The following is a 27648-nucleotide window of genomic DNA, read 5'->3' as shown; positions in this document are numbered from 1 at the left end:
TCAGAAATTGGAATGAAATAAAATCAGTTCAGAGGCTACAAAGTTTTCCTTCAGGCATCCACTGACGTACAAACACCACACCGCCCACAACAGACAATATTTCTATAACCAGTCCCTCCCAATTTCCAAAGTTGTTATTTTTACATGAAGGATAATGAAAGAGAAGCAAAAGCTCTTACTTGGAACTATGAGATCAATTTCTTTTGACATGGCAGTTCCCAGCACATTGGATGCATAGCAACGATATTTCCCTTGAAAACTAGCGATAATTCCATGGTTCTGAATCACGAATGTCCCAGAGTTGTTACGTGTGATTATCCTGGGATCAGATAACAGATCAAATGGTTTTCCATCCTTTGTCCAGTTGAAACTGAAAAATAAAACAACGGTTACAAAGGAATGGCCACAGTATAGGGAGTGCAAAAAACAGCCCAAATCATGGTTCCAATACTGCAATATTGAACCAAAAGAAAAACAAGATAACATAAAAGAAGGTGGACAGTAAAATTAACACCATGCTGCTATAATTTGTGCTAGCTATTGGGTGTGTCTGCTATTGGACAATTCACTTTTGGACAACTGAATGTGACGTGGAATAAGAACAGAGTACTTAACAAAAAGACAATAAATGAGAGGTGCCACCTGTGAAAGGAAGAGCCACATACCGGAAGGAATTATAGGTCTCCAAAGCAATAATAACAAAAAACTGCATTTGCAAGACAGCTGGGACTCATGGCAGGAATCTATACGAGCTCTACAAGAGGTACCACCACAGAACCCAGGAGAACATGAGCAACATGAGCAGGCTCTACTCAGAAATGAAACCTCCCCCAGTGAGAAAAAGACACGATGCTATCTATTCGCAAAGAGAGCAAAGGATTTCAAACAGCAGAAGCTGAATGGTTTAAACGGAAACACAAAGCTTAACATCGCCTTACAATTCTGAGCAGGTTCCTCAACACCTGCTATTCCTTTCCTCCTCAAAAAAGGAACAATGTTTGGCAAAGGATAGAAGTAAACTCCATTTTTGCTCGCTTCTCCAGATGAAAGCAGTACTTACGTGGGCTGCGGGTTTCCACTGGCTTCACATTTAATTGTAAAGTTCTCGTCAAAAGGGTAGGCAACCTGGGTTTCAGATTGCTCCGTGATGGTTGGAAGCTGTGCAACTGAACAGAAAGAGACAGCAGATTAAATCCTCTTTCAAGCATAACTGTGCTCAGCTCAAGGCCTTTCTTTCAACAAGACAATGTCAGGATTACCTCACTGCTGCAAACTGTGAGGCTTGCCTTAAATAAAGGATGATTATTATCACCCTCCTGACATCAACAACACTTTACTCCCCAAATCTGTACATGTCTATAGATTCACTGACTGAAATATACACAAAGTCACAAACTTCTGTCTTAATTCTGGGTAAAATTATGGGGAAAACCATTGGCTGCAAAGATGAAAATGCACCCTCCAGGACAGAAATGCCACAAGCAGGCACACAAACACACAATGATTTTTCACTATTTGCTTATTTCCTAAGGGAATTGAAAGCATTGCAAATATCAGTGTAACAAAGCCACAGAAGGAAAGATATGCCCTGCCATGTAGCTGGGGACAACAGGATCATCACATCCTTATAAGCAGACAGAAAGAAAATTAACATCTTTGGTTTCTCTTCTAAGTACAGGAAGCTCAAAGCTGAAGCAAACCAAGGTACGATACCATACCATATGGTCTCAAAGCTAAGCAATTCCAGGCCCACCAGCTTCACTGATCAGACATAATTCCTTTTTATTAAAGCATAAAGACCTTCATTAAAGCAAATTAAGGGCTGGATGACTCCCCTGTGTAGGTACTTAAAGGCAGTGGTTGCCCAGACAGTTTGGCCTGCACTTTGCAGTCCCAGCTCTGCTTCTGCATAGCACAAGTCGTTCTTAAGCCCTGGGAGTTACTTCCATCCCCTTCACTGATAAACGAGTTCAGGTTGCTGCAGGAAAATATGCTAAAATCCTGCTTAATCACCTTCTCCTCTGCAACCAGTGCTGTTCACAGCAGATACCCACAATGCCAACCAATGTCCTGCTCCAAATCTGCTGCACTCAAAAGCCTGCTGAGACCCTACAGAACTTTGTCCATCAGGATAATTCACTGAAACCCCAATATAGTTGAATTTTGTTTTGTTTCATCCCCAGAAAGCAAACTGCACTGTGTAATCTTGTTGGTCACCCACGCAGTGGAGTCCACTGGCCATCACTGGGTTGTCCCACATTGGCCTCATCTCAAATTTCACACATAATGAATGCACACCAACCACATAGAACAGACAGTTTGAACATCCCAGCTGAACTGATAGACCTTGAGATCCCCAGGGTGGGGTGTGAGGCATAGGAAATTCTTCTCTGAGGATTAATGTGCGTCCCGAGACATACACCTGCTCATTCTCCAGGCGAGACAGCAGGTTGGAAACAAATAAATACAGTTTCATGTACATCAAAGAAGCTTCAGGGAGATTCAGAGCCAAAATAAGGGATCTATGTGAAGGACAGATCTGAGCCCTCAGAGCTAAGCAGCGTTTTGGATCTTGAACATCAGGTAGATGATATTAGACAAGTTTACTGCTGCATCCATACAAGTCTAAACAAAGTGCCTCACGTTTTTATCACTTCTTAATTTCCCAAAGGCCATGTTCTGGCAGAATTAAATTCAAAACAAAACAACTGAAAGTAGGATTTAATACTTTTATCTTTGGGGGAAGGGAAAAAGGGGAGAGAAAATAAATAAAAGCAAACATGCCAAAACAAAACAGCAAAGTGTTCAGTAAATAGCTACAACTCACCTGATAACGGTATTTCAATAGCTGCTGCCAAACTTAGCACAAAGGAAAACAGGCATATGGTGATCCTCTTTGTGCTTAATAGCATCTCCATCGCTCTTCTGTAAACAAGGACTCCAAACAGAATGAGATATACCTTATGCTTCCTCTCAGCATCAATTCAAATCAGATGTAGGACAGGAAACCGGGAGTCTAATAAGGAGAAGAAACAGCCATATTAGTGTGTTGTATTAACTTGGCTCCAATGAGGTTACTAAATTAAAACAGTGCTTCAGGATTTGCAGCTAAATTGCACAAAGGTATCGTTTCCTCTCCTCTCTCCATCTCCTGGCTTGAACAAGGTTAAACCTCTAAAGAAAAATCCATACAAAAAGTAAAAAATCAATTACAACACAAAAGCATAATTATTTTTTGCTTCACAATTAAAGCAGGAATAGCTTAAAATATACCATATTTGTAATTATTCCAGTTCATAAGTTTTTCTAATGAGAACCGTGTAAGTTGGAACGTAATGTAACAGAGCTAATGAGAGAAATTTGGTAATTTAGTACATTAATGGCCTTACTCATAAATCTCATACATCTTTTTATCTTTTATTTATGTCTTAAAAAAACATAAAAAAGGACATTTAGTCCAATTTAGTTCATTAATAAGGAGCAGAGCACGAAATATGGGCCTTCTACCCCATTATCCCAGAACTACTGCACTTGGGTTTTACACATTCCATTACACATCCTCAGCTCTGCATTACAAGGTAAAAACGTCAGGCGCCAGCCAAAAGGAGGAAAAATCTGTGCTAATGAGAGCTTAAGTGCCACTCACAGGGGAGTAAAGGAGAGGCCTCTACAAGTGTGGGTGTATGAAGGATTTCAGTCATCAGCACCACTTGCAAATATCAGTGAAAGATTAACAAGTGTAAGGTACTTTTCGTGCTGCTTATCAGCTAACACAGCACTTACAGCACATCCACCTGGAGACATTTAGACTTCAGATCTCAGGATTGTTTTGCAGGAACAGTGTCCGCTGCTGAGAACCTTCACTCACTCAAATCATGAAACCCTCCTGGAAATCAATGTCCTCGAGACCAAAATCCCTGATTTAAGATTGAAATTGGCCAGTGAGGGGACAAGAGACAGACATGATAATCCCATAAGCCTCATCAGTGCAGAAATGAGGCTAAAAACCAGATGTCAAACAGATGTCTTAGGCACTGAACTCTCCCTTGTGGAAGATGCTGGCTGACCTGCTCAGTGCCATGCTCAGTAGGAAGGGACAGCACAGAGGGAAATGGGGGTGGGGACCCTCTGACTGCACATCAGCAACCAGCAGCAGTACACTGGTTTTATGCAAGAGATAATCAGCTCATCTGGACTCCTTCTGGCCCCAACCTGCAAGCAAAAGGCCTTTCCACAGCTCAGGCTACTAGAATCCTTATTTCATGTCCCAGGTGCCAATACAGGGAGGCTGCACAGCCTCCGTCCACACTTACATGGATGCTCTGGCAGCAAACTCCCCAGCCACACAGTCACAGTGCAGGTTCAGACATTCCCCAGGCTCTCCCACCCATCCAAACTCTAAGCAGTGCAATGTTTCACTTCTACAACGATTCAACTCCAAACCAAAATTTCTCATCTCATGCCAGATCCCAGCAAACGAACAATTTAGCTGCTGAAGTAATTTGGAGCAATAATTGAGGTGGCTGCACAAGAACTTGGCAGCAAAGGGCAGGTTTCGGTCTCAGCAGTGCCAAAGCACAGCGCTCTCCTGGGGCCCAGTGTGTGTCAGATAAAAACCTGCAGAATCTTGACCCTGGTAAAAACCAGAGCTCAGCAGGGAATTGGGAGCAGCCCCACAGCTCACTTTGGATACCTGTTGTTTCCCCCAGGAATCCCAAGCTCTCCTCTGCTCTCCTTAGGAGATGTCCAAAGCATCCCTTGCACCTGGGTGGCAAAGACGACAGAAAGCTTTTCCTTGGCACAATGATCTGGAATGCCACAGTGAATGGTACACTTAGGATCCCTTCTCTTCCTTTCTCTTTTTCCCCATCCACCCCCATTCCTCTCTTATCACAGCCTCAAGCTTAAGCCAACTAATTTGAATTCACCACAAATACTTATCTGCAGTTCCCTACCTGCAATTCATGATTTACTGTGCTGTTTGGTTAATAGTAAATACTGATTGCTCTATGGACAGACCATTTGTTTGTTTAATGAGCTGCCTATTACTTACAGTGAGCAAATCTTTCAAAATATCAGCATTTCCAAGGAGCAATGCAGTTCCAGATTATTTCTTTGTATACCCCAGCTTCCAAAACATGCTATACAAACATTGGACGGCTCAACAGGGGAAAAAAAATTGTCATTTCTTCTTTCCTCATAAACCATGTGAACAGTTTTCCCTGCATGTAATTACTGCATTAAAATTGCTCATCAACAGTAGCAGAACGACAGCCAAAAATCCCAGATTAGAGACCTACTGCTTCCAGGAGAAATTCCATCGTGCTATTAAATACGGAATCAATCTCAGCTATTCGGTTCTCTCAAGCTACGCAAGATTTGGCTCCTGTATAAATTCTGTAAGGCACAAATGTAAATGAAAGTACTGAATTCCCACAGCTTCATATTGCTGCGATTCTGAGCTGACCTTTTCATTAGCTAGAACCAGATTTAATTTCTCAGTAACACATATATTTCAAGATTGTTAAATAAAAGCTGTTGGTAATTAGAAGTCTCAGCCTTTAGGGTGGCCCCAGTGACACAACAGCAAAACAAAACTCTGGAAAATAAAAATCTTTCCTGGTGAAATGAAAAATTGGTTATTTAATTAGATCACATGTTGCAAGGTAAGTGACTGTACAGCACAGAAGTTTAATTAAGCAGTCTCACTTTTAGATCCAATCACAGAAGAAAAAGAATCCCAGGTCTGGACAAAGGGAAGCACTCTGCTCCTGCTCCACGCTCAGCTTCCTCAGCACTGCTTCTCCAGAGCTGATAGAGCACAGCTCAGTGCCAGCACCTCCTCTACCTCCTGATTTCCTTTACGACCTCCCACCGGTTTGGAAATGCCACCTTCCATCACCCGCAGCACCACTTAAATCCCAGTGGTCAGAAGAGAAAAATTCTGCATTCTCCACGCCCTGGGCAGGAACACCTCACTGCTTCACTAATTAGCTAAGAAAAGTTGATATTTATGCCAGTGAGGCCTTAAATGTAATGCTGCAGCTGCAGCATTTAGGAAGCTGTTGTCTGTTTTTCTCCCCTAAAAAGATGATAAAACAGCACCAAAAATAAAGACAAAGATCCACCACCTGTGGTCATTTACATCTGGAAAAGGTGAGAAGGAACACTCACAGGGACCCATTGTTTTACTCTGAGTGTTGATGCCACGCATAGCTTGTCAAAAAGCTTTTTAGGAGAAATCTCAGTGTACACAGCATTGAGTAGATAACCTTCACTTGACTCCATCCCGATCACCTACTTTTGGAACTTGCTCCTTCCTCCGGAAAGCAGTCCGTATGCAAATGCTGGAGATGATTAAAGTAATCATCCAAATCAGAAAGGCGCCCTTCCTTCTGCAAAGAAAAGTTTCCCAAGTGGGTATGAGGCTGCAGCACACAGACACGATGCAGCCTCGCTCCCAGGAGGCTTAGTGAGATGGTCCTATGCACCGTGCACCTTGCCAAGGATTCTGTCAATGTATTTTGGACCTGGCTTTAACAATTGTGCCTTAACAGTTTTGTGATCTTTAGGTCTTTCAATCTCTCAAAACACAAAACTACCACTTGAAATGTGATAGATTGCATATAAAGGATAAAGAAATACATGCACAAGGCTGTGAGAGGTACTCCTGTGGTGCAAGCAGCAGTAAGATGGCTGATCCAATAACCGGTGTAAGTAGCATAACTAATTGCCATGAGATGAGACTTTCAGAAACAAATAAGGGTTCAGGGAGCCCCAGCCTCGCCTGGTTCGCAGGAGGAGAAGGCCAACAGACATGATGTCACAACCAGGCAGGCAGACACCAGTACTGCTGCTGCCTGTCCCCAAGGCAAGGTGTACTGCCCACAGCTGTGACCCACACTTCATCCATTGGCTAATTATGTGGAAACTCAATGTATGACATTTCTGTTTGCAAGCTCCACGGGTTGGGAAGGACATGTGCATCTCCTGCCCTGCTGCCTGCCCGTGGGGAAACACAGCAGCACCAGCAGTCTAGTTCTGCACACATTCCCTATCTGCTCCCAGCTACATACAGCAAAATCCTAAAATGCAACCCTGAAATCTCAGTACATCACACCATCATATTCTCAAGCCATTTACAAGCTCTGGGAGTACTTAACGTTGTCTCTTGGCCATCACTCTCTCTGTGTAAGGACCCAGCATTTGGCAGGCCTGATTTAGTCTGTTCTGTGCATCTCGCTGCTGGAACACCATACTACTGCATCACAGGGTACCAGCATCATCTTTCTTAAGGCCTTGCACATGTTATACACACACAGAGTGTCTGGAGACCACAGAAACAGGGCTTCTGATCAGTACACATGACCTGCTTGTTAGTAGCTGCTTGCCAGCATGAAGCCTTCCTTCTTAGAGGTATCTAAGAATGTGAGCTCTGGCTGCCACTGGGGCTGTCTGCCAAAATCACTGCCTCGTGCTCACGTCTTCCCACCCTCTAACATCAGCAACCAGGACATGCAACACAGACTTTTATGGGCCTCCATAAAAACATTCCTCTTGTGGGCTGCAAAATGGCCCTCATTATTTTAGGCACTTAGAACCAAGAAAATACAGAAAATTAACAGTTATGAGCTGAGGGACCAAGAGAGGCAGAGCTGGACAGGGACCTGACAGGGCACAAATTCAGCCTGCAGGGACATCATGGCAGTTCCTGGCACAGACTTGGTCCTTCTCTGAGTGGGAACCAGTCCAAGCCTTCACGCTCCGTTTCTTCCTGCCTGCTCCTTGTTCTCCTGTTGTAGCAATCTTTTCTTTCATTTTTTTTCCAATCTGGATTTATGATGGTCTACTTGAGCAGTACAAACCCCATCCTGCAACATAAATTGCTCTAAGTGCTTTGCAAACTTCTGAGAGATCTACCGTGATTTAATTAGCAAGGCTTTATGTTATCTCAAGTTAAAGCAGAATTAAAAATACGCTACTGCAATTTCATATTATATTTCTCCACTGTATTATACAACATAATTTACATAACGCATGTATCAAGAAGTGAAAAAATAAGGTGCTTGGCTATGTACATGCACAGGTTTACAGATGTAACCACAATCCACACCCTGCACACACTGCATCACCTTTCTTAAAGGCAAGGCCACACATTCACTCAGTTCTCATTAACCACTGGAATCAGAGAGACCATCCCAGCCCCAGCAGTTGAGGCAGTACAGGAGGGACAAATACAACAGCCAGCTAAAAATTCAACTACTCTCAGAGGCTTTTGTCATTTGTATCTTTCCACTTGACATATGCCGCCTCCTAGACGAGTTGCCCATATTTCTGGCTGAAACTAGCTTTATATTAATTGAAATTTTCATCAGCAATTAGCATTTCAGCTCATAGGTCAAGCATGAAGCACAAAACAAAGTACAGTAGCAGTGGGGCTGAATGACTGGAAAGGACAGCACGTCAACCAGGCACCAAGGGAATGAAAGCAGGTTGCAGTTTGTTTTCAGATGAGACTGCTAGTGACAGCCTCCTTGAGTGGAGGTGATGCAGATCCTCCTGAGTGCAAAAGCAACTTGCGCAGCAAAGGCACTTTCTTCTTTTGTAAGCTCATTCTTGGTGTTTCAAAGCAGAAAACAATAGGAAAGTCATGAGCTTTCTCATGATTCACCTTACAGTGAAGCAATATGTCCTGGAGGAGCCTCACCTTGATGCCCAGCTCCCACCAGTGCTGGCCACAGCTCAGCAGGATTTCACAGCGCAGGGCTGGGTTTGCTTGAGGGTTCCCTGTGCTCAAAGCATGCTGACAACATGAATGGGGAAAAATGGTATAACTGCAAGCAAACTACCCCTACAAACAGCAGTAAACAGCTAGTACTCTTAAAGGCAAACTAAGCAGAAGCTAAAACAAATCTCCTTTCTGTATTCCTGTATCCTCCTCCATCTTGCTGGAAATCAAAGTACATCAATAAGCATCCATTCGGATGGGAAAATTCTGCTTGAATTCTGTTAAGTTGCATAAAATTGGAAAGAGAATCTTAATGCTCAGCATCAGCCTCGTAAAATTGTGGCCTTCATTACCCATTCTGCCCATAACACAATATTCTTCAGAACAAGTGTGACTTCTTGCTCACCAGCCTGTCTGCAGACATCGTGTACTAATCAATTACATGCGCATTGGGAAAAAGCGCTTTCCACATTGTGCACATGAAAACTGTGCCATACACTTTGCATGGAGCCTCTATAGCACCACATGTTGCCCTTTTTCTTTAGAAAAATGAAGAAATCACATATTCTGGCGGTCACGTTGTTTTTCATCTCATTTGTATGGCACGCATGGACAGATCCACCTCATTACTCTGCCATCCTCGTCCATAACTCACATCCCGTTATGCACCATAGAAATGCTGATCACAGAACAGCTCAAAAAGCTGCAAAGAAGAGTCACCTATTAAAAAGCCAAGCACTATGGTTTGCAATGCCTCTGACCTGCCTCCTGCCTTCTTCGTGCTCCCTCACAGCTCTCTCTGAGCCTATGCATGTCCCTGGAGCACAGGAAACCCCAGAGCTGAGCTGCTGCTCTTATTTGGTCAGCAAACCCAGGAGAGCAACAAATCTTCCAGCTACCCCATTCTGCTTTATTCCACTCTGCAGAACAGCCAGTGGGGGCCTTCCTCATTAGGTCCAGCAGGAGCTGCAGGTGACACACTGCTGCAGTCATATTCCCATAGCTCATGGATACCCCAAACTGCAAAAAGGCACTAATGGCTGGTAAAGGCACTGCAATGGGAAACCAAAAACTGCTTTTGCAATTACAGCCCATGCCCTTTGAGCTTTTCCCTCCTCCTTCTCCTTTTATTTAGCTGAAGTTATTTAAAGCCCAGATCTGTGTTTAAGCAGCTGCCACAACCAGGCAGCCCAAGCAGCTCTTCTAATTAAATATTTGCTGCTGTGTAAGTTTTCTCTCCCCTTCCTGCTGTCCTCCTGGACAACGTTTACTCCTGCAGAGATAACAGGTCAGCTGAGAGACCCTCAGTCCCACGCCTGAAGCATTCCAAATGATGCAGCGTCTCCATGAAAATTAATTTTATGATAAGCACCTTGTCATCTGCTATCAAAGAGAGCCATCAATATTAAGGAAAAGAAATAAAACTTGCTTGGATTTAATAATCATTATTAAATTATGTCATTTACATAATTAGACTTCAGTAATAACTACAGACTATGGCATCTCTCTTCTATGGCATGGAAAATTGACAGAGTGCTTCACAAAGTGATAACGTGATTTTTTTTTTCCCTTCTATTCTCTCTCTCATCTGTAACTGCAAATATTTAGCTGACCAGGTAAGCGATGCCAGACCACAACAGCAACTGAGGTCTGCATACAGGATGGGAATTGAGATGGGTATCACAACATGAATAAAAGAACTCTTGAGAAATCTGAATTTCAAGCAGCTTTCTCAGACACTTGGAATTTCTCCTTAGCCAGCAGAGCAGGACCCTGGGCACAACCAGCTGCAGTAGCACCATGGGATGCTGTATGCCCTCAGCCAGGAGCACAGCATGATGGATTTCCCCTCCCATATGCACTCCCAGAAGAGCATCTTGAGAACACTGCATAGGGCTGAACACATACCACCAGGGCTGAATGTGCCTGGGGGGAAAAAGGCAGCTGGTGGCATGGGGTCACAGAGCAGAGCTGTCCTGACTCATCCCTGCGTGGTCCATGCATGACTCAGACTTGAAACAGTGGAGTCAACTTGGTGTGAACCCCCATTCATTCATCTGACGCTATTTGACGCCTGAAATAGAACAGGAAAAAGCATAATAATTAAATCCTCGTTGAGCATGGATGCTCATAGCCCTCCTGCATGCAGACATGAGAGAGTGTTGGAGCTGAAAGGGTGCAGAGCTGCAGAACTGTACAGATCAACATAAGACTTGGATATTGAAAAGGAGATGGAGAGAGAGAGATTTTGGGAAGCAGCAGGAAGAGTACACGAGGAAATTGGAGCAGACAACCAACAAGCATGGTACAGCCATGTGGGGCCATAAAGCAGCTGCTGTCAGATGTAGATGAGAGAGGGAACAGCTCCTGGGAGAGCACTGATGCTGTCAGAGCAGCAAGGATGCAGATGAGCTCAGGTCGGTGCTGGGCAGAGACAGACAGGGCAGGGAGAACTCACACTGATGGATCTGAATGCACTGGGGAGGGAATGAAAGCAGCACAGGGTCCTGGAGCACCACGCAGGCAATGGGAGATGCTGTAGTGCTGACAGCAGCTGCAGCAATGGGAGAACAGCATGGAAAGCACGATGCCCATGGGGGAGGATCCAGACTGCTTGATCTGATCTCTCCCAGTGTCTCTACACAGTGCAAATTTATTGCAGAGATACTAACAGCACCAAGCAAACGTCACCTATATTTATTTATACATATAAAATACACACAGACGAAATGAGAACCATTGCAAAATACAGCATGGTGCAAGTGGCTCATTTGCATCAGTGCAGGTGCACGGGAGGACTCTGATCTCTACCAGACTGTGTGCTCTGAGGTCAGGAGACATACTCCTGGCTGACATCACCTCCACAGGCACAAACCAACAAATAAACAAACCTGACCTTCTGTCTCTATAGGAAACACAATGAATTGTGCTTGTGTGCACCAAATCTCTTTTCCAACCTTCCCAGCTAGTGTAAGAGATTGGTAAAGCAAAGCAGGGCTGCGATTAGAACCAGACAAGAAAACCTTGATAGGATGAGGTGTAGTATTACGATGATAAATATATAGATAATGTTTAAAAATGTTTCCAAATATCTGCAATTCAGTGTTTCCCGAGAGAAACAGAAAAAGGCAATGCCTGAAATCCCTCCCTTCTCCGCTAATTCATTCTTCAGTAAAGCACAGTCCACTGGCAGCAGGCAAATAAATGCAAACAAACAAAAGAATTGATTCTAAGGGACAGATTCCTATCTCCAAATGTTGGGCTGGAAACCTCAAAGCGAGAACAAATGAGTTTCCTCCTTCAGAGCTAATGCATTCTGTAGTTGCTTACCTTAAATTACGTTTAAAGCAGTCCTGTGGGGCACAAGGACTGCTGCTTCCACACTCAAAGAATCAGCATTTTCCCTAAATACTTGAAGCTTGTCTAATCCAGGACAAGTTTGGGCACCCCAGATGTTTGGGAGCAGCTCTCCCTGCCTGCTCCATCAGCTCTGGGGCTGCAGCCAGGAGGACCCACCCAGACGCTGCCTGTTATCTCCAGCTCCATTTCTCAGGGCAACAGAAAGCACACAGAGAATACCCAGCTTGGCACAGAGTCTGGCTCCTGTGTTTCTAGAGCTGAGGGATGCATAGATAGGACCAGTGCTTCAAGATATCCCTGTGCAAAGCAGGCTGGGTTTAACCCAAGTCCTTGACGTGCCAGCTCAGCATTCCAAAAGAGCTGCAGGTGAAGCACACACATCAAGCGCTCAGCTCCAGTGCTTGCATGACGGTTTCACCCTCACTCCAAAACCAACCATTGAAGTTTGCTGCTCTAAGCAGCTCTTTCACAATGAAAAGCCAGGAGTACATCCTTGCATTTCATCACCAGGACAGCACACCACCTTTGCTCCAAGGCTTTGCAGAACACAGGGCTGACTCTAAACCCATGACTCCAATGTCATACTAAAGCCCTTGCAGTCTTCCAACAGTGATGCAGCTCCCTACAGTACCCGGGACCCTCCACCCTCCCTGTGTAAACTACTCCCAAACCACATAAGGGCTTAAAGTGTCTGTCAGCTGTGCTCCCTTCCCTGCTGCTCTCCCCGTAGTCATGCTGGGAGCACCAAAATGCAGCGATCAGCTCTGGGAAATTACCCCCAAGCTGGGGAACCAACAGCTACCACAGTGCATGTCATCGGCAGGACATGGAATGGATGCTTGTAATCTAAAGCATAGAAAGGATTTATTTTTTAATGCATTTAGTCTCATCTGTACTTCCTGCACTAATGTTTTGCATCCTACAATTTGCATTTTATAGCTACGACAGAACTTCATGAGGTACAAACTTCTGCAGTATAAAGTCAGGCTCTGCGGCAAAGTCAAGCAAACACTTGTAGCAATTACATGCCCAGATTTCATAACATCACAGAGTTAACAAGCTGTCAGTTATATATCACCCCATCTGCAATGGCTCCTTTGCAGAGGAACGCCGCTCCACCTGCAATGACAATGACACAGCACATGGGGCAATTATCACACACCAATATGAGATCTCACCTTATCTCAGAACATTTCCTTATGAAGAACTCAAGCGTAATTTGCTTCCACCTTCTCTTCAAGAAGGCAGTTTGCAGAGCCTCTGGGCTGGGAAAATGAGGTTCTGCTTAACAGAAACACAACCCCAGTGAGTAAAAAGAAGCAGCTTTCCCACCTCTTGTGATTGGAACATGAAATCACCACCACTTTTCTTTCTCTGTGGACCAACTGTTTCAAAGGACCATCCCCATGCAAAGGTGATGGAGACTAAACTCAAAATGGGTGTCCTGGCACACAGTGAAGCTGAAGGTGAGCAGAACTGCTCCAGCTGCAGATGTTTTACCAAAGCCATGGCACTGCAGAGCTCATTAAGCGCGCTGATAATTATTGTGATTAAGCACAATCCAAGAGCTACCGCCTCTGCTATTGAAAACTTAATGATTGAGAAAAGCTCAAAAGATTTCAAGGAGAAATGCAGGTTTTTTTTAAATTATTATTTTAAAATATTACTTTCTAGGCTACTCAGCAACACCAAAGGTTACCAAAGCGATTACAAGCAATCCATACAAGGGGGTATTTGAGCTCTGCAATGAAATGCCTGAGCAGCTGCTGCCTTCAGCTCAGAGGTGAGCGCCCTTTCCTGTTTGCCAAAGGGATTTTCTGCACAACCTGCCTTGTTGGTCCAGCACTGAGAAACATAACAAGCACACAGAGGTGGGCATCCTGGAGCAGCACCCAGCTCCTTCTTTATTTCATTCTGCTGACAGATCTGAAGTTGAATGTTGGGTGTATGGGCAATGCACTGGAACTTCATCTCTGCACAGAGCTGACCTGATCATTTGTGTATTGGTTTCCTTCAGCAAATGACTAATTTAGAACATGCAGACCTTAATGCCACGACTGTCTGGCAAAAGACGTAAAAACAATCCATATTGTAACAAAGTCTATTAATATGTATTAAAAGTCACATCGCAGCTGACAGAAGACATTACTGTACACGAACAAAAAAATACAACCATTATATTTAAAACTTTCAACTAATCACGCATCGCTGATTTTCTCAAAGTGAGTTTATAATTTAAACCTTTAACTGTGTTTCCCAGCAACATCATCAAGTTGAGGTTTCTGATGGATGGGGAGCCAAGAAAACTCATTACAGTAACGAGAAAAAAAAAAAAAAAGAAGAAAGGCAATAGGCACCCTGCTCTGAAAATAAATAAATAAATAAAGAGAATGGATTTTCACACACACAAAAGCAAGAAATAGCATGCACCTGCTACCCCCGCTGCTTCATATTCTATTATCCATAATTCTAGCATGGCACACAGCACAAACCCATGCAGAAGGGTACTGATGCCCAGCAGACAGACAGCCACAACAGGCCATGTATCGCAGGACACACAGACTGGAGGTGAATTCTGTGTCCATCTCGGGGGCTGATCCTCGGAAATCAGATGTCAGCTCCCACCCACCAGCACAGCTTTGCCTTCTGCAGAAGGCAGTGAACAGCCTCCAATTCCTGTTTCACTCCTGGTATTAAGCCTGTTACTCAGCTCAGCATATTTATAACCACATGACTCAAGAGCCCAATCCCTGAGAGCCCCCAAAGCCCAATGCAGACTCAAAGGTCCCAGTTCTCTCCAGAAACAGCTCTCTCCAGGGGAAGAAGCCCTTCAGGCACTGGATGAGACTGAGAGCAGGATTTCAAGGGATTCAGATGCTCTATTCACATTAATATCATATCCAATCTCAGTGCACAATCTCTAGCAGTAATTTGAAAATCCCAGAGTGGGTTTTTGGTTTTATCTTCTTGGTTTGTGTACTCTCCCCACGCAGTGAGGAAGCAGATCCACTTATTAAAGCATTTATTAAACTTGCCAAGCTGTCTTCCCCCCCCCCACCACCACATACACACACCTCTGAGCTACCTCGTGTGAATGTTAATCAGCACCATTACATGGCGCATCTATGTAATGCTCACTGTGACTCCTACACTACCCTCAAAAACAAAACTAATAACCACTCAGGACAGCAAATTAAGAAAAAACAATCTAAAACTGTAAGATATTTGATAAACATTCATTTTTCCAGAGATTCCTATCCCTTCCCCTCACTGGTCACATCACTCATTTACAGACTGTTGGTGAGCTCTTTGTATAATTGCCCTCAAAACAATCCCAAGGGAGCAAGCAGGGTTCTCCCCCGTTGTATAGATACTGAAGAGATATTTTTTATGATCAAACTTGGCACAAAGATTTCAGATAGGTGGGCTACCTGAAGCTATTCTATGTATGCGCAAGCTCCCAGAGCTCACCATCACCTCAGGCACATGTGTGTGGGTAGATATGCATAGATATATGTAGCTACACATGCACAAACATGAAAAAGAGGACAAGATTATAGGAGCAAACACCTTCATCTCGCTTGTTATCACCAAGACTTGATTTCAAAAACAGCAACGCAAGAACATCCTGGTGTACCCCTGCTCATCTCCACCCCCCTGCAATCAGCTGTATTTCTGAGGCCAGGTGACACCACTCAACACAAGGACAGTTGGGGTGGTTGAGTAGGAAGAGCTCTCACATACACCTCTCCTGATACAGAGGTCACGGCATGCTGAGATGGGAGCACTGCTCTTAATGAAATCACACCATTTCCTTCAGCATCCCTCTCCAAAGGAAGCTTTCCTGGAAAAATCAATATACAGGAGAGAGCTGCTGAGCTGCAACCTTCTCATCTCTCCCAGACATCTCTATGATTAGCAGAGCCTCCTGCAACACAAGCACAGGGCTTTTAAACTGCCTGTTCCTCTCCTTTCTGTCACACTGCGATCAATCTGCCGCCTCTTAATTATCCCAACAAGTCCTTCTAGGAGGACTTACTTTCTGGTCTATAGATGCTTTTGCATCTAACGGAGAAGGTTAAGTAAATGATACAAGTAATTAAGAGATTCTATTAATCTAATTATCATTTAAATCTAATTATTCATATTGTTCATCCAAATCTTGATTTTCTTTTTTTTTATACCACATTACTCCATTAACATTTTTACCACGTAAACCCATTATAAACTCAAGATACAAAAAACTAGGAAGCTTTTCTAGGAACACTCTCTGGTGTTCACACGTGTGCCTGTCTGTAATTTTAGAGCAAACCAGCTTGAAGAGATATCACTGACATCATTGAAGAGCAATCACTGACATCACTGCACTGTGAGCAATCTGCTGCAACATCAGGCTTGTTGGTCTCCTCCTGGGCTTCCTTCCAGCCCTGGTGCCTGGCTGGTACCGAGTCACACCTTGCACAAAGATGGTCCCAGCTCCAGATGCCGGAGCTCTGGAGGTCAGAACATTTAGAGAGCACCATTGTGGGTTTTGTAAACAGCACACATTGGTAATGTGAGTTTTAGCAAATAACATACCAGTTACAGAAAAACTCAGTATCAAACAAGTGCCAGGAAGCAACAGAATTTGAATGCAAGCAAAAGCCTGGAAGTCTCTGGATCCCCTCACGAATCTCATCCTGTTCTCAAGACAGATTCACTGCCTGAATCTTGGAGGCTGGAACTACCTGGAAAATTAATGCATTTGTAAGAGACCAGACTATAACCAGACTATAAAATAAGCTGCTTCCTTATCTTTTATCTATTATTCCAAGGTTACTTTGAGTAGTTTTGTGCCTGTACCCTTTGGTAACCACGTACCAACTATACCTCCAGAGCGCTTCAAGCATTACTGCATTCAGCCAACTCAACATGCCATTTGCTGCTTAGGCTACTTCAGAAAACCCAGGTTAGTTCAGCCAAAGCCTTTCAGCTCCTTCCTGGATCTGCATGGCTTCTCCCTCTTTGGCAATAACCATACTGACTGCAATGCTCAGGTGACTGGGTCAGCTCCCTTGCATCTCACCCCTCCTGACACCTCTCACAGCCCCCCTGCAAAGGGCACTCCTCACTCTCTTGCACAGAGCAGCTCCCAAATATGAACAAGCCACTCCAAATATGAACCGTCCAAGAAATAAAAATAAATAGATCCCAAAGGAATTGATTTCATTGCAGAGAGAAAATATTTCTCCTTGAACGTTTGTAAAAATGTAGGTAACACACAGGGAATGCTTTCCATATCTTTTGAGTCACAAAACAACAGCCAGTGTTGGAGTGGGTTAAAGAAATCCATTACATCAGGGGGTAGACTCAGAGTTATCACTAACGTGCCTCCAGATAGAGAGGTGATACTTTGATTAATTTCAATCCATCAGAATAATGTTTAATTATTAACAACACTCATCCCCCAGCTCACTTGAATTATTAATACTTGATTATCTATTAATTGATTGTATTATTATTTCATCAAGTGCTGGAGTTTCTCTCTAGAACTATTTATGCTCCTTCTCTTTCACCACACTGAAATCACCATAGCCCTACTCAGAGCAGCGAAGTCACCAAGTATGGAGCAATTAGCATTTGTATCTCATCTGTGTCAGAAACTGGACTTGTGAGGAAGTCCAACTGTATGAAAAGAAAATACCTTTCATTCCCAGGCTATTATCAGTAGTGACAGCTTAATTTTCATACTCTGTGCCTTCAATGTGCCACTGCATATGGACAAACTTCAAGCCATCAGAGAAAAGCAATCATCTTTTAAAGGCCAACATCTGCTGTACTGCAGCTCACAGTACAAACTTACATTTGCTCCTCTTGGCAGCAAAGTATTTAAATGCACATAAAGCAAAATGTGCAGTTTTTTTCCAAGGGAGATCAGAACAGAATTCTCTTTAACCTGGATATGAGAAACTTCATACTTGAATATACCCAGGTGCAACATAGCTTAAAACCAGAAGATTGTAGCATGCGTATCACAGCCTCAGGGAAACCAACTGCATTAAGGTTATTAAAATAAAACTTATCTTCTGATCATTGCACTTAGCAGCGCAGAGGAGATGGACAAAGGAAGGCAACAAGGACTCCCATGGCATTTAGGGCAGAAGTGGGAGGGCAGCATGGAAACATGCTGCAAACATGCATATAGCATTCTCTGCAGCTTACAATACAAAATACACGTTATTAATCAAATATGAATAAGAGAATTTAGGACAGAAAGTTGCAAGAAAATTGGCTTTCAAGGATGAAGGACAGAGAGATTCATCCAGACACACAGTGACATGTTGCACAGCTAGAAACCACAAGGGAATTAAATGGACCAGAAACAACACTGGGATGACCTTTGTGCTCATAAACTAAAGCGGGACACGAAGAGAGTGATGAGCAACGCGAAGATGATTATTTTTTACTTACAGCATATTAAAAGCTTTCTGACATGCAATTCATAGAAATAATGAATATTTAAATTTAGCTCATATTAAAAAACTTATTCATGTTTTATTTTGTCATCCGTAATGAAACGAGAAAGTAGGGTAGTGATTCCTAATGATATGTGTGGTACACAAGCAAGATTGCTGGACGTAATGCATAATGCTGGACCAGATGCACACATGAACCAGAGCTGCTCCAGCACTCAAAGAAATGCTTACAAATATGGAGAGTGACCCTAGAAAATCATGGTATGGGTTACAAGTCTCAAGTACGTCCTTGTTGATGCAGTCCTTTTCTTTCCTGAATCATTCTGCTGCTTTTAATTAAGGAGATAGACCAGAGGGAATTCAGTCCCCAACTTTTACAGTGTCCAGGGCCACAGGCGCAGGGAAGCGTGAAGACAAATCCAAGTTTCTAATAATGAGAATTTTACTAAGTTGGGTTCGGCCAAAAGTTCTCCTGCAGAGCAATTCCCTACCATACTTCAGTCATTTTTCTACACAGCAGGATGTGTGTGCTGATCTACTTTGCATATACTGTTACTCACCAAGAGCATTAAGTACCAAGGCCCTCTGGAGAGCACATTATGGAGGATTATGGACTAAACTGGCCAAGGATGTCCCTGGAGAGCACAACTGCTTTGGTGCAGGAGAGAGACACAACTGCTGCTGGGGCCAAAGATAAAGGAGTTGAAGAGGGCCAGTAGAAAAGTTAAAGCTTTCTATATTGGATTTTCTGCAGACTACATCAATGACTAATCCCTAAAAATCTAAATTATTTGCAGTAACATGCTTTAGAGTCAATATTAGCTCTAGCCAGATGTATAGAATATTCTGAAGCTTTTCTTATAAATTTGGTTCCATTTCATCTCCTATTGCTAAAAACATCTTTTATTTCTTTGCTTAGAAATAGTCTGCATTATATCAGTAGCTTCATTAACACATCATGCTTACTATTTGAGCTCAGTCTTACAGTAATCAATTCCAAAAAGAAAAGAAAAAGCTTCCACAGGACCATGATATGAGCAATGAACCCCTGGTTTGCAGTGGATTTGTTTCCATTATCATATATATATAAATATACACACATACATACATACACATATATATATATATACACACACACCCCTTTATGGTAAATTAGGGAAGAAAAATAAAGACATTTTCCTGCAAATGAGGTGTTTGTTTCTTCATCTTCTCATGCTTTTTTCATTTCCACTTTATGCCTTTGAGGCGCAAAATGCGGAGCAATTCTCAAACACAAAGTTTCAGTATTTAATCAAAATTAAGCTCTACGTCCAATCTGATAACAAATCACTGGAATACAAGTATTCACACTTACTAAATGCAGCATAATTATAATTACATAGCTAGAAATCACAATGCTATAGTGTTCACTCATGCTTCAGAACAGACTTTTCTACTACTCTATACACAGAACACACCTGATACTTTTATACATGATCAGTTTGGCCTTTGGCTAGAAAATGAAGTCAATTCTTTCAAACCAATTTTCCCCTTTCTAACAGACCCTACTGGGAAAATTGAAGAGTCCTTTCTTTCTAGTTAGAAAGCCTTTGAAAGCAAGCAAGATAAATAAAGCCTTGTGTTCACTTCTTACGTGGAAATGCCATCTTGGTTTGCACTGCAACAGATCACCCTTAAGAAGTTTGTACCTTTGATAACTTCCGCTGGCAAAATTCTTCTACACCAAAATCCATAAGATTCAGCAATTTCTTATTATTTTCCTAAACCATTCCAACTGCAATAGAGAAAGAAGCCTGTGGCTGGAAACAGGTCTATCATACGCTTCTGAGGACTCTGACAGAGCTGGATAAAATAAATATATTCAGATCTTACTTCTGAATTAAACATGAAATAAAATCACCTTTCTGAAGTCCAAAAGCATCCTTCAAGCCCTTCCCTTTGGGAAAAAACATTGTCCATCAGGTTACCCTCCTTCCACAGGAAGCAACTGTACAAATGAAGCTGAGCTTTCCACACCACAAATGTGGTGGCTTGAATGCACATGAGCTCTTTCTGCCCTCAACCAACACAAGGAATCACCTTTTGCTTCACACACAGGCTTTTGATTCACACAGGGCTTGCAACCTAGAGAAAGAATAAGAAAATCCCATATTTCCCCCTGTAAGCACACATTTAATTGACTCTGTGCACAGCTCATGGTGAGGGGGCTGAAACCCATGGATTCAGTCACCATTCCCAACCAATAGGAATTATTATTTATTTCTTACAAATGCAGAAGCCAGTCATTCTATCAAGGAGGCTTCAAATTTGCTTTCTGTAAGCAGCAGTGCAAAAAAATCCTGAACACAACAATGCTCGTGGAAAATAAGGTGAATCCTCTTAGAAAAAGAAATCAAAGTTATAGTTGCTGAATTCCTCCCTTGTCTTTTGGGGGTACTTGCTTCCAATAGGCCTGACCCGGTCTTCTGCAGATAAATGAAGAGAAGACACTGATCTAATGGCACAGAAATATCTCTGCTAATATGAAAACCTACATATGCCAGCATGGGGCATTTAAGAGATAATTTTATCCTACTGCATCTTGTTATCCAAATGGAGAAATGTCAGCAGCGTATTAAGCTGATAGGAAAGCTGAAAGACTCATTAAGCCACGTTTATAGTACGAGAACATGCAAAATGGAATATTTTCCAGGATCATTAAAACAAGACTTAATTACAGAACTCAGGTTTATCCGTGTCACCCAATGTCACAACACTTTGAGATGGATGATGAGGGGAAAAGGCAAAAAAAAAAACCACCAAACCTCAGCAGCCACGTTCAGCACCACAGCAGTATCTGCATTATTCATCACCACTCGTGCAATGACAGATCCTAAATAATTAGTATTACTCACATTAATTAAGTTATGCAATCCCCCCACCTAGAAGAGGATTTGTAAAGAAGTGCACACTAATAACACACTGGTCTCAGGCTCTGCCCAACAGTGCCACGAGTGCCAGCTGCACACAGCTCCAGCTTCCACAAACCATGGAACATATGGGTTTTACTGAGAGTTTTACTGTGCTTGGATATTTTTTTATTCTTCTTGTATAATTTTTTTTCCCTGCCAATTTTCCTTTGGCTGTCGTAGACATGAGAAATTGCTCACATCTTACCAAGACAGATTTCTGTTTCATCTTGAGATACAAGCCCTGAAGCATTCCTCAATTTCCAAGGGAAAGAATTTACCCGAGGCAAAATTACTGTTCTTGTATTTTGTAAAAGAAAATATTGGTTTACCACCACAAAACACACACCTGTGGAACACACAGATATACCTGACTTAACAACCTGGATTTCAAGTGGGAGACAGACAAGAATGCAAGTCACCTTGCTAGAAAGCAAAGGAATCAATGCCTACAGATAGTATCGATCCTGTTGCTGTAAATATAATACTCTCCTTTATTTTTCCCCAATCTCAGGGCATTATACAAACTGTAAAACGCTACAGCATTTATTTTTTTTTTTTTTAAATCCAAGCACTCCTAACAGCAGATATCAAGCTAAATTTTACTATTTTCCATGCAACATCATTGTATGTACTGACAGCCACAGCAAGGTGCAGTATTTCCTGACACACACATTCATTTCCCAGTTCATGCTATTACTTCAACCTAAAGAATACACCGGGGTGTTTTTTTGCCTGCATCTCAGACCAAGCAACCAACAAGCTCTGGCTATTGGAGAACAAGCACAGGTCTACCAGCTATGCATTGGCTGAACTTCTATTGCTTGCACTCTGCCCTGTTGGTGCTTCGAGATACAAAGGGCACCATGCACTGAAAAGCAGATTTATTGAGAGACAAAAAAATCGGGGCTAAACATTTGAGAATACTGACCTGACAGGAAGAAAATATCTGATCTTATAACCAAGATGTGCAGTAAACAGGCTGTGTCAGACAAAGCAGCAAATAAACCACATGGAAAAACAGCATATGGAAAAATCACACCTCGGTATGAAATAGTGACTACAGTCCACACACCAACAGATCACAAACATCTCAGCCAAATGGGCTCACAAATCTTCATGTTTCCTAAGCTCTGTCCCACACACTATCAGTGGCACCCTGGGACAATAAAACAGTATTCCACACAAGCTCCTTCCTGGTGACCCCAGCAACCAAGCAGCTGTCAGCACCCAAAACCTGCTTCAGATCTGCTTTTAATAAACGCAAATCTCAAACCTTCTAGTGATGAGTATCCACGTTCTTCTCCACACTTGGGACGACCACACAAGGCTGATGGCTGCTGCCTTCCTCCTGCCTTGCCCTGAGCTGCTGCAGCAACGCTGGCTTTGCAACACAGAGAAGCCTCTACAAGAAATCATTGCTATTTCAGAGAATTTAACCCGAAGTGCTCCACAGATGCAATGAATGGCCATTTGAGTAGTGAGTCATCCTTCCTCAGATCCTTTTAAGGAACTTGGCTGGTGTATTTTAAAGGCGTGTTTCTTAATACTCAGTTTTGCAATTTTCAGGGTGATGCATCCAGAAGCTGGGAATATGGATTATGTGGCAGCAGAGCCACATTTACCAGGGGAAAGTATTCAGCACTATATTCCCTTGTATACGGTATTTGCAAAACCTAATCTTTATGATATTTGAGTTTGCCCTCCTGCCTGCTATTCAGTGAGCTCCTAGAAGTCAATTGAACTTGAAAAACTTTTGTCTAACCAGTCCGTTAATAGATAATATATTTATTATTTCTAACACATACGTATGATGTACCCACATGATCTGTGAAGAACAATTCCCATGAAGAAGCTACTTCAACTGCGTTAATAACCTAGGACTGTAAATCATTATTCTCCACAGGTCTACCAACCTATAGTAAAACACTCAACTTTATGCAGAAAAATATCCAAATAAATCCAATTCCTTTAACCTTTCATTTAGAGCACCATTCCCCCCAGGTTTCTCCTCAGCTGACAGCACCAGGCTGGTTCTCCGCCCCATGGCACCATCACCCCCCAGTGACACTCAGAGCACAGCTGTAGGATCCTGTGCTGCACTTCCCTACAGACACAGCACTCTGAAATGACAGATCCCTCCTTCTGGATGTGTGAGAATGACACGGAACAGAAAACAGAGCAAAGAGAGACTAAAGCTCAAGTTAATCCTTGCTCTGAAGCAACCTTTTCTCACTGATTTTTAATACTTCATGCAAGAGGGGAAAAATAAAGTTTTGGGCCTGAGCATTGCCAGCAAACTACAGGGAGCCCAAAGGCTACAGCTCAAAAGGAGAACTTCAAAAAACATGTCAAAAGCATTAGCAGTTTACAGGGAGACAAAAGGCCATGTTTGCATTCAAGCCCATTTGCTAAGGAAAGCATTTAATAACGAGTGGCATCAGGAGCATTCACTTTCTTGTGCCTGCTCCAGTACCTTCTTAATGCCCACAGTAGGATAACACCACTGCACTGCACATTATGGGATGCATGGACCCAGCAGCAGGTGCTGGATACACCCCCACCAACATGCCCCAGGGCCAGCAGTGCCCCCACCACACCCCTCCTGGGAACCACCCATGGATAAAGCCCTTGGTGTAAACCCAGAGAGAAACCAAAATCCTGTGTACTTATTAGGTTTTGGGGGGAAAAAAAGAAAACCAGCATTTGGGGGATAAAAGTTGTGATGCTGGAATAGATTGGTTTGATGAGAACTCTTTTTTTTTTTTTTTTTTGGCAGAGATAAACCATTTTTTAGAACAGCTTGTCAAGGAAATGAGGTTTTTACACTTTCAGTCTCTTCCGTCTATCCAGACACCTCAGTCACTGGCACACGGGGAATTTTCAAAAGGAAAAGTCTCAAACTAGCACCTCTACTGAGATAAAGGACATTGGAAATGCTGTTTTAAAGTAGCTGAATGGCAAATCCCAATATATTCACTTTCATGCCAGCCAGCCTGAGTGTAATCTAGGCTGGGAGTAACCCAGCATTATCTCCTGTCAGTTGGAGAAGACAGAAATTGCCTGAGCACTGCTTCATGCAGAGCAATGGGGAATGCAAGTCAGTTGGAAACCAAATCAGGCTTTTAGGTTCAGAGGTTGCAGAAAACCTTGTTCACCTGGAGAGAGTTAACTCTCCCTGTAATTTTGGGCTGCATGGATATAATAACCTTCTTTACTCAAATCTGTTTTGTGGAGAGATAAATTAAAGCTGGTTACTGAAAGCAACCGTGCTATAGGCACAGAGCAGGTCAACACACAATCAAGATCTCTTCCATCATTAATTTATAGGATTTCTACTCTTCTTAGGTCTTCTGAAGGCAGTAAGTATTTATTGTAGGTATGAAACTTCCTTCAAAAGGTTTATCTCCCCAGCAAGTAGTTTGTCCAGAACCACCATGCCGCAACAAAGACTTAGTCAAATTCAAAACTAAATCATTAAGCAGAAAGCAGTGCCTGCCTACTGTAAGAGGTTTCATAGCCATCCCATCTGCAGCCTGCCATTTGTTTGTTAATTTCCAAAGGGCAGATTATGAGCACAGACAGTATCCCTTTGTTCCACGCGAAGCACACTGGGAACATAACACGGGGTTCCCTATTAGCAGCCACCCTTCACCATGCGCTCTCACCCCCTGGGACAGCAGGACCTGCCATAACCTCCAACTGATGCAAACCCACAACAAGTGTTTATCTTGCAGCACTCTCTCCTGAGCTCTGGGTACAAATGAAAGCCCCTGCAGCAGCAGCAGCCCCACCAGCGTTCTTTGGTATTTGTCAGGGCTCTGAGCCCCGTCATATGCAGGAGGATCACAAGCATCTGGCAGGTGTCTGCATGTGCCATGCAGCAGATTACAGAAAGCAGCCCTTTGGAAAAAGCATGCCTATTAAATCCGGAGGAGCAAGGACAGTATCTGAGTTCTTGGATTTAATGAGCCAGCGTCACTTAGAGCTTACTCTTAGCAAATGTATAAGGAAATAATTTCCTTGTAATGAACTCACATGGCAATTGGCTTTGCCCCTTCTGCGTGCTAATAATAATAAATTCCATCCAAATTACTTTGGGCAGCAGGTAGATGGAATACTCCAAGCCCAAGCTCTGAATGCAAGAAAAAAACGTAGTTCCTGTTTTGTGTCTGTTTGTTCCCCCCATCCCCTCCCCTTTTCTTTGTTTAACCACACTCTGACTCAATCAGGGATTTTCTGGCAGAACACAGAACGCTCACCTTGGCAGGGAGGTGCTTAGAAGGAAATGACTTTTTCGCCCCAAACAGGCAGCAGTGAATAAATATGCAAAGTGAGATAACTTGAAGAGATATCTGCTCCACGGTAATGCTGCTACTGCACAGCCAAGGAAGACAGCACAGCCACATAAACACATTACCAGGCACCAGCTGTCAGCACAATTGAACAACAATCTATCTTATAGATCCATAGGAATAATTTCCACTGCAACAATTTTCGAGTTAGCATGACAGGATGGGTTTTGAGGAGCTATCTCAATAGCACAGCAGCATCTGAAGAAAATTCCTAAGTAATCTGTCACATTTCTGTCGAGACCCAGTCAGGACTACGCATCATTCTGTTACACATCAGATCTAAGGAAATGGAGTTGCAACCACTTCTAAGGTTAAGCTTTAACAAGCAGTCAATTTGGTCAGCTAAGGCACCGTCCTGTAAGCCCGCACAGGTGGCACAGAGACCAGAAACCACACAGGTACACATCGAGCATCCTTACCACATGATACAGGAGGCTGAGGGGGGCAAGCAGCAGTCTGTGCATCCAAGCATTCACTTGAGCAGACATTTCTCCATTACCACCCTAAGTGCTTATTGCGCGTGGGAGGCACAAGCACTTTGGAAAGCACATAGGATTTGAGAAGAAGAACCCAGGGCTGAGCCTAACACAAGCTGGCCCATCACCACTGCCCATATCAGCTTGGGGCAGTGCCCACACAGGGCTTGTTCTTAAAGCCATCAAGGCTGGAGAAGGGTGTCATAAGCAGCTTTCAGGCTGTCAGGAAGGAAGGCCATTTCTCACCCTTTTACAGACTGAAAGGGTTACTGATCCCTCAGAAATGATGTTTGCAATAACAGTAATGATTTGGGTCACAGACCCTCAATCTCTAAGCAATTGCTTCTCATATTTCTCTTCCTGGTTATCACAAATAATATTCAGACAAAATTATGATTCCATATTCTGGTCTCATCCACATTTTTTTTTCTTAATGTACTTTATTTGCATTTAATCTGAAAGTTTTGAGTTCAAGAGGGTAAGGGATGGTCAAATGCTGCCACTATTTAAATGGGAAGGAGAAATATTATGCAGTTTGGATATGGTGCATTGGAAGACCAGCAACAGTGGTCAAACAATGGATTTAAGAACCCAGAGGAACATAACATGAGAAGAAATCAAATATATTTGTGAAGAACAAAGCATGTCAACACAATCTTTCCGTTCTCTTTTAAATAAGGATAATCGCACTATTAGAAGAGGGGCTAAATACCTTTTGATGAAACAAAAAGTATTCTATTGCAATAAGAATATACACAGCCATAGAGAAACTTCTCCATTTGCTTCCAAACAGATGGAAAACACCAGTCCATCTCCACAGGGGACTGCACTTGACCTAGTTATTCGTGAATGACTTTGGTAACACAGAGATTCAGCACAGAGGAGCTTCAAGCCCTGCGGAAGATAGCACCAGCATACCAAGTGATCTCAGCATGTAGCTAAAGCATCAAAACTTGTAAAGATAATTAGGCAAAAAAAAAAATAAAATAAAAGACTTACCCAACGTTCAGTCTATTTTGGAAATAAACACCAACCTGAAGATGTGCTTTGTAAGGTAGGCAACACAAGTGAGAGAACATAAAGGTCAGAAAGGATAAAACCTAAACGTGAGTCAGCAGTGGGAGTCTGCCAGAGAGACAAGTGGTAGTTTGAGAAATGCTAACAGATGTTAACCACGGGACATGGAGGTAATTATTCATATCAGGTTTAAAAAACATGACCTAGAAAAAATGGTATTGGCTCAGTCCATGAAAAGGGAGGTCCAAAGTGTAGACATAAAGGCTATCTTCCAACATAAAACATGTTTTAATTAAGAAAATCATGACT

The 27648-nt window shown here is 42.8% G+C and overlaps 1 protein-coding gene across 12 annotated transcripts in view; it reads right to left on the bottom strand.

Moving 5' to 3' along the window:
• CHL1 (cell adhesion molecule L1 like) overlaps window positions 1-27648 on the bottom strand; it is a 106256-nt gene that overhangs the window by 45441 nt on the left and 33167 nt on the right. For 10 of the 12 annotated variants that reach the window (XM_015875299.2, XM_032447232.1, XM_015875304.2 and 7 more), the window contains 3 exons: window positions 2828-3016; window positions 1061-1166; window positions 180-370 (listed from right to left, as the gene is read on the bottom strand). In XM_015875299.2, the coding sequence (XP_015730785.1) occupies window positions 180-370; window positions 1061-1166; window positions 2828-2918 (388 nt within the window). In that variant the 5' untranslated portion in view covers window positions 2919-3016. Of the gene's footprint in view, window positions 1-179; window positions 371-1060; window positions 1167-2827; window positions 3017-8707; window positions 8727-22767; window positions 22885-27648 lie in introns of those variants that run through there. The other 2 variants (XM_015875301.2, XM_015875300.2) reach the window with 2 other exon arrangements.

This window comes from Coturnix japonica, chromosome 12 (assembly GCF_001577835.2).
Source record: "Coturnix japonica isolate 7356 chromosome 12, Coturnix japonica 2.1, whole genome shotgun sequence".
In the NCBI taxonomy this organism is placed as follows: Eukaryota; Metazoa; Chordata; class Aves; order Galliformes; family Phasianidae; genus Coturnix; species Coturnix japonica.
The sequence above is the reverse complement of the archived record's forward strand: the minus strand, read 5'-3'. Positions and strand labels throughout refer to the sequence as shown.